This window comes from Perissodus microlepis, chromosome 14 (genome assembly GCF_051167445.1).
Source record: "Perissodus microlepis isolate ML-2025 ecotype Zambia chromosome 14, ASM5116744v1, whole genome shotgun sequence".
NCBI lineage: Eukaryota > Metazoa > Chordata > Actinopteri > Cichliformes > Cichlidae > Perissodus > Perissodus microlepis.
The window spans coordinates 35,213,718-35,227,945 of record NC_140474.1 but is presented as its reverse complement, the minus strand read 5'-3'; the positions used below and the strand labels follow the sequence as shown (position 1 = coordinate 35,227,945).

Here is a 14,228-nt window from a genome sequence, read left to right as displayed (position 1 = left end):
TTTTGTTTACCTGAATTTTTAATGTTTTGAGCTGGTTTGTTTTTAACGATACAGGGGATTAAAAATGAAAAAGGAGAGAAGGGATATTGGACACAGGTGTTCTTTGTTTTTGTCTTCAGACAATTCAAAATAAAGGTGGAGATTTGAGATTAGAAACAACGTAGCAGCTCAAGCTTCCAGTTAGTCTTCTGAAAGAGTAAACGTTTGAATAAACTGATTATTAGCTGTATAATAATGCAATAAAAATTCAAAAACTTGCTGTAGTCACATGTAGATGTTTATTATGTAAAACCTGTCATGACGACACCACTCTGCTACTCCACCTACTCAACCAGTGAAACCAGGATCATTCAGCTAACCAAACTGGTTATTTGAAACCTGCTTTTTTTAGTGACTTCGAGACAGTCTGGACTTGCTGAGATTGAAGATTGTTTACTGTGGTGTGCAATGCAAAAATAAACCAGTCACTCTGGTTTATTACAAAGCCTTATCTAAGTATATACATCTTATGCACTCAGTGCACAGAATAATTACCAATGTGAACATCTGATCATTACTGTAAAAACAAGTCAATTATGTTTACTGAAAATCAGTCCAGTCATTCTGGCTTTTGTTTGATTGAGAAACAAAATCAGGCAAAGACTTCATCTATAAGTATCACAGAAACAGTGAAAACTTCACACTATTAACTATTTTTGTGCAAGGCCACATAGTCTCTCACTGAGCTCCCAGAGCTTCTTTGATGCTGCATCATCCTTAGCTTTGTCATAAACTTCTTTCACTGTGCAGTTGGAGAAGAAACGTCCGCTGAACGGTTCAATACCCTCCTGGAGGGCACAGTGCAGGGTGGTCTGGCATCCCTGCTCTGTGTTCTTGAAAAAAAAAGCAGTGAGGGGCTTCAGGAATAATTGCAAAGTCGAGTTTGTATTCCTGGCCAGTTCAGAGTTGATGGCTCCTGCAAAAACAGAAGAACAACTTTAACTTGAAGGGAAAGCTGGTTAGATCTGCTTCAGTTTCTAAATCATGTAGGATCAGAACTTAAAGTGTATACTGAGTGTGTGTACTATACATTAATTCAGTGTTTGTTTGCATGAACTGATGGGGAATATTGGTGCCATGCCCACTGACCTGGATGGAGGCTGTAGCAGGTGACATTGGTACCCTTCAGTCTCTTGGCCAGCTCATGGGTGAAGAGGTAATTGCACAACTTGCTATCAGAATAGTACTGAAGGACCTCCATGAATGAGGTCCCCAGTCCAAGAGCTTTGTGAGTGTTAAGGCAGTCAAAATCAATTTTTCCAAAGTAATGTGCCATAGATGACACGTTGACCACCCTACTTGGTCCACACGCCTTCAGCTGTTCCAGCAGCAGATTCGTTAACAGGAAGTGACCAATGTGGTTGACACCAAACATCAGGCCCAGTCCGTCCGCTGTGCGACCCTGCATTTGCACACCTGGACAAAACATGGAGAAAACTTTTATCTAGTTTCAAGATGTGTTAAGATCTAAACAAGCAAGACTTTTAAACATCTGATCACAGTAGAGTAGATAGTTAGGTAAGTCAGATAAGTTCAGGCCACAGGAATAGTCAACAGAATCCTGATTCTCTAGAAGTGCACGTTTAAGTGTATCAGAACTGACTGACTTCTTTCTGTATTTCATTGCAACCCTGAATGTTCAAAATTGGCAGCACGAGGATCATGACCTTGCAAAGTTGACATACGAAGCAGTTCTGTGAACTGGGATGGATGTTGTGTAATAACTGTGTAGCCTTCTTTCTCTGTATTCTTTACATAGTGTGCTAAAGTGACTGGAAAACAGTTTTAACCGCTTTCCAAAGCTCACCATGTTATCCATTAAATGTATAAAATCCTTTATACTCTAGAGATAAATATATTTATAATAATATAAATATAATAACCAATGACGACAGACACTGACACAGTTCTCTGTTCATATGACATGAAGTTGCAATGGACAGCCAAACCTGCATTATTGATGAGGATGTCCAGTCGGGGTTCAGATTTCAGGAAGTTTTCAGCAAAACTGCGAACAGACTTTAGACTCCCCAGATCTAGCTGCATGAACACCACCTGGTTGTTCCCGCTGTCCTGCAGAAAACATGAAAAACTCATTGAGCACATAACTATTTTACAATGTCCATCTACTGTCATGAATGAGCCTGGTATAACCTGTACAATAATTGTTAGATTTGTATTGTTGGATTGTCATTTATGCTTAGAAATATATATTTATATATGCTTAGAAGTATATAACCATTTGTAGATTGAAAGAATGTCTCATCCTAGGAGGTCTGTAACAACTCTGTGTAGCATGAAGAGGGGGGTGCGTTTACTCCTCTCCAGAGTGTTCTAGCATAGATCACACACCTCTTGGGATCATGAGCAAGGTTGTATCTTCTCTTCTGATATATGGTATAGCAAACACACGTATATCTGTTTAAGTATAAGTGCTTTTGTTTAGATGAACTGCTGGACTTCCAGACCAGCAGGTTTAGGGAAGTCGTATATGGGGTCACACTCTGACCCCACACACACACACACACCACATACTTACACAACGCACAGACAAGGTACTCTTTGTGTGTATGTATACCTCATATGTTAATGAACCTATGTATTTTCATGTAACCTAACGGACGAGAGAAACTGGGGTCAAGCGTTTGTCCAGTTCTCTCCCGTGCACGAGAAACATAAAGAACTTTGCCTGCTTTGCTGTGCAGCTGAATTGTCTTGAACGTTCCAGCGAATAGGTTTAAGCTACAAACCTATGAATAATGTACATACTAGATGACATTGCAGGTTATTTAGGACAGACATGGGTCTTTTGCTTGGTTAAATATCTACTCACCCTCTTGATTTCTTCAAGTGCAGCCTCTCCTCGCTGCTTGCTGCGACAGGCCAGAATCACCCGAGCTCCTCTTTTAGCCAGATCTAGGGCTGTGGTCTTCCCAATACCCGTGTTGCTGCCTGCAGGTGAAAAAGCTTTTATTCTGCTCATCAGAGAGACATAGTGCAACACAGTGGCCACAAAACACAGCCTTTACTTACCAGTCACAATCACAGTTTTCCCATGTAGCTTTGCTTTGCTTGTGCATCTCTTTCCTTTCACTACAATCTCACGGTAAAAATAAGCAACAGCTATAGCAAGACCCAAGACCAGCAGAAGGCACATTGTTCCTGCCTCAGAGTTTCACAGCAAACTGCCTGCTCACAGGAAGTCTAAGCAATTCAGCTGGCTGTAACTCGCTCTGAGATTTAAACAAACACACCCATTTCCTGCATGGGCGTGACTGTGTCTTTGTTATCGGGTTACAGGACGACGCGACAGCTCCCCAAAAATGAAGCCAAACCGTCTCTAGCGCCCCCTTGTGTCTGGCTGCAGTATAGGTCATAAACCCCGCCTTCTCCTCCATGTTAGCGGATGGGACTGGGGTCAGACTAAAATAAATTTATTCTCCTCAGATAATTTTTTTCCAAAGATTCTTTCTTTTGTTTTCAATAGTTCTCATCACGCTGATTTATGTCCAAGGGGTCTCCTCTCCCATAAGTTTGATTCTAATTCCTACCGCGGTGATGTTAAATTGGGGTGAAACGTCATCATAACAGCTTTGACTGGCAGCTGCAGTCACGGAGAAACTTGCGTATCTCTGTCCGGGAATAGCAGATAGAGCGTAGGCTCTGACCGAGTGTTTTAACCTGACAGCCTGAGGTGTTCTTCAGTAAACTGGACTACCCGACAGAAGGACCCGAGGCCCCGCTGCACTTTTTCGGTAAGTTAAATGTGTTTGTAAGCTAATCCGTAACTACCGTCCTTAGGTAGCTCCTGAGACCTTAGCTAGCTAAAATGAGCACTCGGCTGTCAGGGTTCGTTTAGCTAACCCATGCAGGTGAATGAATTTACCCTGACTAAAGAAATCAAGAGAAACGCCCCGGGCTACTCAGTCACTAATTACTGTTCCTGTACTTTTATTACAAGTATTATACTGTAAAAGCAACAGGCTGCATCCTGCTTCAGCTCCTGTGCAGAGCTGAATATTAAATATGTGCAAACAACATGTTTTCAGTCTCTTGCCACATCTGTAAAGACAGTAACGCCATTTTTAAAAGCTTGTACTTCAGTAACTCCTCATTAATCAGGACCTATGGATTAAAGTACTGTAGTGTACTGTAATACTGAAAAAATGTAAGAGAAGAACTTCATATCCTGAGTGTGTGAGGACAGAAGAATCAGCTTTATTTCAATTTTGAGGGATAAAATTTATATTTGAGTTTGTGATGGTTCTGTTCTCTTTGTGATTACAGGAGCTGCCCTCAGATTCAGACCTCAGCACCACCCAGTGACAGCAGACAGATCATCCAACATTTTCACATGTTAACTGCAAAATGAACTGATGAAAACAGTGCAAAGGTTAAAGTACCACACGTGCTGTAGTGAAAGCTGCAGCTGTTTTATTGATAAAGTTAAAGACAAAAAGTCAAAAGGATTAATCACTCATGTAACTGTGTCACTATATATCAGCATTAACAGGACCTCAGTTTGGTGTTTCACAAAGCTGCTGATCTCAGACCTGCACAGCTTCCGTTTTAAACACTTGATGTACTCAGCTGCATGAAGAGCATATGAGATTTTCTCTAACACAATTTAATAAAACCTGATGAAGGTCAAAGGTCGTCACTTGTATGTTTAACTACAAACTTGTCATCTGGAATTCTTTCAAAGTTTTTGGCAGATAGTGTGTTATTTACCATAAAGTGATTCAGAGTTATTCATACCAGAGTAACCAGAGAGGATCACATATTTTTAAATATATAACTTTCTACAGGACTAAATATAATATCTTTATGTAAAAGTCTGGAGCCACTGGGGAGTATCTGAGTATTTATAACATTACACAAACCAAAGGTCTCCATCACAGTGTTCATGAAATGCTGGGTTTATCCATCTCCTGGGGCGGGCCTACGGAGGAGTGCTGAAGATTTCCCTGTGAAGGAGCTGCTGGTGAAGAGTCCTGCTTGATCAATGCGATGAGCTTCAGTGTTCCTGTTGTTTCGTAAATGAAGCCTCTCTCAGTGGGTCAACAGAACTTCTGGCACAGGACAGCTGTGATGAAAGAAAGGGAAGAAGTTTCTCCAAACCTCTGGACCCAGGAAACCCAGCTTGGTACTGATGGTCTCCCTCACTAGTTTCTCCCCAGGGTGAATGTAGCTGTTGATATAATATGGACTCTATTATTAAATAAAAAGAACAAATTAGACTACACTACTGAAACCTTCTGCTGCTGTTTTTAAAGTTTCCATGTTGCCAGGCTGTAGAGGGCTCTGAAGATTTAAACAGTTTCACAGTCTTATGTTAAAATCTCAAAGGACAGCATTATATTTTTGATATTAACAGTAACTCCGGGCCTCTCTAGAGTGTGCAGATGATCTCATCGCTGTCTAAAAATGAATTAAAAAAAACACAAGAAGTGCGCATTTCAGAAGGACGCTGCTCATAAAGTTACACAATTACACAGCCGAATTCGTGTTTATTATTGTATTTACAAAATACCATCGTTTTTGTCTTTCTTTGTATCATTTTATTTTGTTGTATTTATCTGCAACACCTTAAAGGCTGGTCCATGAAAATATAAAAATATTATATAAATTTCATATTTCATATAAATTTCATATAAGCATCGGGGACAAGGCTGTCTTGCAATTGTTGAGGTCACTAGTGTGCGCCCTATTTCTTCCAGGATCACTCTTCATTTGTAGGTTTTAGTGGACTCCTACTACTGTGACGTGGTTGTCATGGGCCAAAGGCATTGTATTCCAAGATCTGGGAGATTGTAGAAATGAGCAGTGATGCCCTTCTTGCCATCTTTCCAGAAAAATAAGTGATCTGGAAGCTGTTTGGCTTACTTACAGCAGCAGCACTTTCTGCACCTGCATAAAGGTGCACATTTACTAACAGTATGTGTTGCACAGTGTTGGTCAAGTTACTTGAAAAAAGTAATCAGTAACTAATTACTGATTACTTGCCCAAAAAAGTAATCCCGTTACTTTACTGATTACTTATTTTCAAAAGTAATTAATTACTTAGTTACTTAGTTACTTTTTAAAAACACGATTTACAACCTGAATAGGTGATAAAGCGATAGATCTTTCAGCCCAATTCTACTTTTTCTGCATAATCCATCATACAAAATGTAATCAAATGGAAAAGTCTCTTTTTTTAAACTTGTTTTATCAGTTTTAATCTTTTAACTTTATGCATCAAGCAAAAATTAAATTATATGCAACATTCTCTGACTTGAAGAAATTAGTTTAACATTTAAACCTATTTTCTGCACATTCCAGCACATAAAATAAAATATTTTTTGTGTTTACACTCAGTCTTTCAAATAGATGCAAGTAAAACACAGCAGAAAATAAATAAAATCAAAGACTAGCGGTCCTGTTGCTCTATTTTCACCTGTAAAGCAGGAGTTGGGTAGGCGGAGGTTTACCCTGGTGCAGGTGTGCCGCAGCGGTCAGTGGAAGAATCCGCGAGTTTCTCTGTGAATTTCCCATTACGTTGTTGCACACTCGGAGCTTGTTTAGGGTTTTTTTCGGCGTAAAAAGAAGTTTTCTTCCCACGCACAACGGACACTAATGTTTTTGTCACTTTTTATGGAATCAAACTCAAAGTAAGGTCAGTACTTCCACGCTTTAAACGCTGCACGCTCATACTCTCTCCCGCACGCGATATATGATCCATTGTTGATCTGCACACAGCTGTTGTCACAAACGTCGCACTCGCTTACGTCACTGTCATGAGACATTCTCGCAAAAAAATCACGGTTTTAGTAACGCAGTAACACAGCGTTCCTACGGGAGAGTAACGGTAATCTAATTACCATTTTTGCAATAGTAATCCCTTACTTTATTCGTTACTTGAAAAAAGTAATCAGATTACAGTAACGCGTTACAAGTAACGCGTTACTGCCCATCTCTGGTGTTGCAGCTTTGAATCTTTTATTAATATATATTTTGTTAATGTTTTGGCTATGGTGTCTTGTTATGAAATATATAGAGGTGTAACAGTGTTAGCATGCGGTCAAAGCTAAGTTTGACTGGGAAACTCAAAGCTCAATAGTCTGTATCAACAAGAACTCACTGCAGCCTGTGTAATATTTGATGCGTCATAATTTATTCCAGTCTATCTTGCAAATACATATTTGCGTTGCAATGTCATGCACAAACACACACAACTATTAGATCCTTAAGATCAAACCTGTGTCATTCTTTTGGTCCACTGTAGTGTAGTAGTCAAAAAAACAAACAAACAAGTGAAGTGGCCACAAATGGCCAGGATAGAGCCCAGAGGGTTAATTCGTAACATGTATAAAAATATGATTGATTACAGGATAATACATTAATGTTAATAGCAACTGTAAGCTTTTTACTTTGAAGTTACAAGTATAAACAATGCTGTTATATTTACACTAAAAATTTTTACTATAAGTATGGACATAAAACAAGTGAACAACATTTTATAATAAGCTTAATTGGAATTCTGTACACTGCAAAAAAAAAAAAAACCCACAACAACAAATAAAAAGCACAAACAAACAGCCAATGCCTTCATCTGTCCATTAAATGTCAAACATCGCATTGACCCGTAGTCTCTGCTCGTCAGCACATGCTTTTAAAAAGAGCTCCATGTCCTCTGCAAACTGAAAAACAAAGAGGAAGAAGTCCCTCTACACAAAAACATGCAGATGACAGGCCAGGCAAACATCTATTGACCTGTTTGAATGCCTCCTCATCATGTGAGCCCTGAAGTATTTTTTGTAAGAAGACTAAGACCACAGTGAGGGAATTTCATTTTCATGGACTTTCCACAAGCCGCAGTTTCATTTAGCACAGAGGGTAGAGCACATGAATGTTCTACCAAAGATTCAGAAAATGGTTTAGATGCTGGAGACAAGACATCGAGAGGGAGATGGGGCTCCACGGAGAGTTCAGTGGGGAGCAGTCCTAAACGCTGACATGACAATAATTGCCTTGCCATATCCCCACGCTGTATGACTGTCATGTAACAGACACGGCAGTGAAAGTGCACCGGCATATCATTTTGTCTGTAAGAGAGAAAAAAAAAGAAAGAACCCCACATGTAATTTAAATGTAGTTGTATAGAATGCAGTCAGTTTATCTAACAATCAGATTGTACATATTAACAAAAATATCCAAGCCATCCTCAATAACGAAAGCAAAATGGTGTGGATCACAAGAGCTGTTAAGAAATGTGGTGAACAAGAAAAAAAATATTTAATGAAAACACACTTTTTTCTCTTGCTGATGAATGCACTGAACTGTACAATATGAAAAGCAATTTTTAAGTCAACAAAGAGACTGCAGAGGTGCTGAAAAGAAGTGCATATTTATAACTTTAACTATGATATTTAATACCAACATACCTTTCAAAGGCAAAGCATTTTTAATGTGTCCATTTATATGCTCCTCGATCTTTGCCCTGATAGTAGGGCTGAAAGTGGGGCACAGAGGGCAGTGAAAGAGTCTTCTGCAACGTCTTTCCGCCTACTGTGGAGGTCACATGTTTCCGGTTACTGTGGAGGTCCCAATGGTCGTGTCCAAATTCATGGGCTGCATCCGGCCTTCGTGGGCCGGGTCCTCAGAAGGTCGGGTAGGCTGGAAGTAAATGGCTGGGGAAATTGGACGGTCTAGCCTTCTGATTAGCGTCACCGCTGTCTCGGTGGAGTTTGATAAACTCGGCCGTCTGCTCCTTGCTATCTAAAATATAACAGGACACTGGCGTAAATTCTCGACCGTCTCATACTTCTGTTTAATCAGTTTTCTGTTTGACGTTTAGTCAGCTGTGTAAAAACCAAGGAGGACCCCACCCGGGGGATTAATAAAGTTTTATTTTATCTAATATAATCTAATAACTTTAATCTCAGCCAAACTGATTTACTCACGAACAAACAAAACACTGAAAAAAGCCCAACAATAACATTTTTAGGTTGTCTAAGTGACTTATATATTACGTTTAACTCGAGTAGCGAAAGTCCGCGGTGATCTGAAAATGATGTGCCGGGAGTTGTGCCGTTCTCGGCAGCATCAGTGACCCTCAAGCTCCCGGCTAGCTATTGAGCTGGTGGGTAGCAGACGTCTCCGAAAACGTCGAAGCACTTTTGCAAATATGCGATATCTTGATAAACCGAGCAGATATTTGATGTTTACACAGCTACTTTCTCGCCTGAAAATATGTTAAAAGTTTATTTTGTGACCCAGAAAGATTAGTATGAGTAATTTTAAAACTTAGTAGCGGCCGCCATTGTTGGAAACTGGAGTTTGGCTGGGCCGTGCTATGAATTCTGGGATGTGGTAGGCCACGAAGGACACACCCGACCCATCCTTCAAATTCGGGGAAAAGGAGGACGCATTTGTCGGCTGCATTCGGAGGAGTCTACGAATTTGGACAGCCTTCGGCGCGTCGCTGTGACGTAATCGGTCTACAAGTGCGGCCTCAGGAGGATGCAGCCCATGAACCTTCTCGGTTACAGCAGGACAGAAGTGGAATTCATCAAAGGCCCAAAACAGACCACATGACTCATGTTGCCAAGTCAAAGGTCAGTTATGCAAGCCGCAGCATGTTAGATTAAGCCTCACACAATAATCTGTTTTAACTCTGCCCTGCATTTTTAACACAGCCTCAGATAAGATGGTGGTGTAATAAATCCTAATAATAATCTAATAATAATAATAATAATAATAGTCTACTTTGCTCTTCCTGTTCTATTTTAGAAACCACATAGAGTCAGATGCATTTCACTAAAAGGCTAAAAGGGTAAGAAGAAAAAGAAAATATCATTGTCAAGATAAACACAAAAATTAAACTGCTATGTTGAGTAAAATATATCAAATAAATAAGTAAAACAAAATAAAACAATGCAATGATGGATAATATTTATATAAGGCTTAAAAAGAAAAAAAAAAAAAAAGTTCTGAAGGACAAGCTGGAGAACACAAGAGTGGAGCATCACCTCACAACATGGATACTGGACTACCTCGCCGATCAACCACAGTATGTGAGAACTCAGGACAGGTTCGTCTGCAGTACGGGGGCTCCACAGGAAACAGTTCTGGCTCCGTTCCTCTTCACCATCTACACTGCAGACTTCTCCCACAACTCTACTCAGTGCTTCCTGCAGAAGTTCTCTGATGACTCTTCAGTAGTCGGCCTCATCACTGATGGGGACGACAGGGAATACAGAGAACTGACCCGAGACTTTGTGGACTGGTGCCCCCAGAACCACCTCCAGATCAACACTAGAAAAACCAAGGAGCTGGTGGTAGACTTCCGCAGGCAACCACTAAACATCCAAGGTATGGGCATTGAGGCTGTGGACAGCTACAGGTACCTTGGTGTTCATCTGAACAATAAACTGGACTGGACTCACAATTCAGACGCCCTCTACAGGAAAGGGCAGAGCAGGCTGTACCTGCTGCGGAGACTCAGGTCTTTCGGAGTGAAGGGCCCAGGCCTCAAGACCTTCTATGACATCTTTTATGGTGTGGTCTGCTGGGGCGGCAGCATCTCTGCTGGGGACAGGAAGAGACTGAACAGGCTGATCTGGAGGGCCAGCTCTGTTCTAGGATGTCCTCTGGACCCAGTGGAGGTGGTGAGTGAAGGAGAATGGTGGGTAAGCTGTCATCTCTGTTGGACGACATCTCCCACCCCATACAGGAGACTCTGACAGCACTGAGCAGCTCCTTCAGTGGCTGCAGCACCCACGATGTGGGACAGAGGTCTTTTTTTATACTTTTAAACCGATAACCGTGCATTGCTCATAATACATTTGCTCATGTATCCCACGCTGATGTTCATGGACAGAGAGGGTGCAACGTACGGGATCCAAGTCCATTTCTTAGGCCGAGTAGTTCAATGAGGGCCTGAGTGACGCTTAGGCCCTCATTAATAGAGAAATTAATGACGATATTTATGAGTGTGGACGCTTAATCTCTTTGCTCTTTAAATGCTTTGCTTCTTTTATTGATTTTTATTGATTTTTATGCTGATTTTTTCCCTTTTTTCCATATGAGATTACCTGCGATAGCTTCTGGACACTTATAGATCATTAGGACTAAAGTGTTCTTAACAGAAACAGCAACATTTTTATAGTTACCTTATCCTCAGCGCTCCGTGTGTCTGTGGCCTAGACACAGCTGAAGCCTGATTACAGCGTCTGGGCACCGAGCAGCCTCAATAGCCTGGAAAGGTGCTAACCGCTAGGCTAATTAGCAACAAGCTGCCTTCCCTCTCCAGAGATGACTACCACAGCCTCCTGCAGAAGATTGCAGTACTGGAGACAAAAATTCATCGCTTAGAAGTAAACGTGGAGGTAAATGGACTGTGTGGAAATGAAACAACCTTGCCTTTGATTCAAAACAATGGCGATGAGCAAGCTAGTACACAGCTAAGGAGCACAGATAACATGACCAAGAAAGTAGACTTTGTGCACTATTATAAATCCTCAAGCGATAATCCCCCCTTGGACTGTCTTGGTGCAAAACCAAGACATAAATCATGTCTCCTAGAAGAGGGAGGACGTATCACAGGCAGGGCACAGCGAGCTGAAGTCTCTGAAACCGACCGGCCTTCACTTCCTACGAGACAGAGAAGCTCTTCTACCCCTGTATACGAGAGGAAACAGGACTGGACAACCGTGAATAGGAAGGTTAACAACAAACCTTCAAAACAACTGAATGTGAAACTGCACAACAGATTTGCTCCACTATCAAAGGACCCTGGATCTATATCGGACAACCATCCATCTAAAAGTAGCGAAGTAAGGTCCGAAAATCTTTTGAAAAGTAAAAGGCCACAGGGAAAGCTAAAGGCTAGGCCTGAAACTCTGATTGTGGGTGACTCTGCCGTAAAGGATGTACAAAGGATGTGCGGTAAGAACACTAAAGTCCTCTGCTTTCCTAACGATATGGTCAACAACCTGAAGGAGAGAATTCTTCAAATTGCAGATGAATATCCAACTGTGACAAACATTGTTCTGCATACAGGGTCAAACGATGTGTCCAAACAACAGTCGGAGGTTCTGAAACGGGACTTTACTGGATTATTAAATACTGTAAACTCTCTGAATGCAGCTGTATTCATCAGTGGACCTGTACCGCCGGTCAGAGGAGGAGACGAGAGATTCATCAGGTTGTTTACACTGAATAAATGGCTTATATCAGCATGTGCTGACCACTCAGTGCATTTTATCAACAACTTTAATATTTTTTGAGAACACAGGCATCTGTTTAAAGCAAATGGATTTAATTTTAACAAGTCAGGGGTGAAACTGTTCACCTCCAACTTGTTTTATTCCATACGTCATCCATCTGTGCTTGGTGCCAAGGCTGAGATAAACGAGGAGTTATCTCATAAAGAGGAACAAACAGTACTCCAAGAACAGACAAAGCCCAGCAGAAACCTTGAGGAGGAGCTCCATCTGCCCCCACCCGGGAAGAGCCTCAGAAAGGAGAGACATCTGAGGCAAGAAGAGGGGTCCCTATTTGCCTCTAACTCTCTCAACAACACCAACGACCAGGACCAGGGACCACGATCTTCCCCAGTCCCCCAAACCCCTGACAGGCCATCACCCCCATCACCCTCCTCCCCCTCCCTTTCTCCCTCCTCCCCACACCTGAAATTCACTGAGGAGATGATGGAGCGGGTCAATGCTGGGCTCAGATCTACCCCCCGGCCCAATCCCTTTTTGTCCCCCATAAACCCCCCACCAGAGCAGCCAAAGGTTCGCCATCGAGCCCCGCCCTCAACAGAGCAATCGAGGTCACATTGCCCAGCCTCGCCCCCCTTAGTTCCTCCTTACCACCTTCATGCTCTGTCTCCGCAGTCTGATGTGTGATGTGTGGAGGGTCCGGGCTGCGAGGATTATGGCAGTGGTGACTTTTCCCAGGAGAAGCTGGGACCCTGTTTACTAGAAGATTTTAAAATCTCTGTACTTTCAGGTGACAGAAGGAGACATGTGGCCTGGTCAAAACACAGAGAGTTGCACTCTAAAAGATCTTTAAACATAGTAAACATACCTTGTGTGCCACAGACTGCTCCCAAACACGAGGGGACAAGTAATGCCTCTAAAACACTTAAGTTGGCTTTATTAAATGTTAGATCTTTAGCTGGGAAAACATTTTTAATTAATGATTTAATCACTGAGCACAGCCTTGATTTTATGTTTTTAACTGAATCTTGGTTGGACCAAAGTAACAGTGGAGCTGTTCTCATCGAGACGACCCCTCCTAACTACAGTTTTATCAGTGAGGCCAGGGTGAGCAGGAGAGGAGGAGGGGTTGCTGTCTTATTTAATGAATCATTTCAATGTAAGCAGCTATCTCCTGGAAGTTTTCAGTCTTTTGAAAATGTGGCTTTACAGCTGAAGGCCCCATCCAAAGTTGTGTTTCTTAATGTTTACAGGCCTCCCAAATACTGCACAGACTTTTTTAATGACCTCAGTGAACTGCTGTCTGTGATCTGTGTTGATTTCGACTGTGTAATTATTGTTGGGGATTTTAACATCCATGTGGACAACCCTCAGGACAAAGGGACTAAAGACCTGAGTAACACTCTGGGCAACTTTGGGCTGACTCAGCATGTAACAGAGGCCACACATAATAGAGGACACACTCTTGACCTACTGATCTCCAAGGGCCTGAGCATTTCAAACATTACTGTGTCTGATGTGGGCCTGTCTGATCATTACTGTGTTTTCTTTGAAAGTAAAATCTCAGCCCACACAAATATATCAACAGCAGTGATCACAAAACAGTGTATACCTGAAGACAGTAGTGAGATCTTTAACCAGGTCTTCCCATTAACACCTGACCTGTCCAGAGGTTCAGTCAATGAGCTCGTCAATAGCTTCAATGCAAAAATGTTAAATGTAATGGATACAATTGCTCCCATTAAGGTGAAGGTTATCTCTGGAAGGAAAAAGTCTCCATGGAGAAACTCCACACTAGTGAAAAATGAAAAAAGAGAGTGTAGGAAAGCTGAGCGCAGATGGAGAAAAACAAACCTCCAGGTTCACTATGACATCTATAAGAGAAACTTCACAATTATAATTTACAACTGAGGAGTGCAAGAAGGTCCTACTTCTCTGACATCATCACTAAAAACAGTCATAATGCTCGGGTCTTATTTT

The 14,228-nt window shown here is 41.6% G+C and overlaps 1 protein-coding gene and 1 pseudogene across 1 annotated transcript; one reads left to right on the top strand and one right to left on the bottom strand.

Annotated features, from left to right (window-relative positions):
- LOC146374319 (dehydrogenase/reductase SDR family member 13-like) lies at nucleotides 1-3,311 on the bottom strand. Its single transcript, XM_084951228.1, has 5 exons — nucleotides 3,073-3,311; nucleotides 2,873-2,991; nucleotides 1,989-2,112; nucleotides 1,129-1,455; nucleotides 1-955 (listed from the first exon to the last, which is right to left on the bottom strand). The coding sequence occupies exons 1-5, from the start codon at nucleotides 3,194-3,196 to the stop codon at nucleotides 690-692; spliced, it is 960 nt and encodes a 319-aa protein (XP_084807354.1). The 5' UTR covers nucleotides 3,197-3,311; the 3' UTR covers nucleotides 1-689.
- Nucleotides 3,312-11,678: 8,367 nt separating this feature from the next.
- Nucleotides 11,679-13,845, top strand: LOC146374318 (uncharacterized; annotated as a pseudogene).
- Nucleotides 13,846-14,228: the final 383 nt, after the last annotated feature.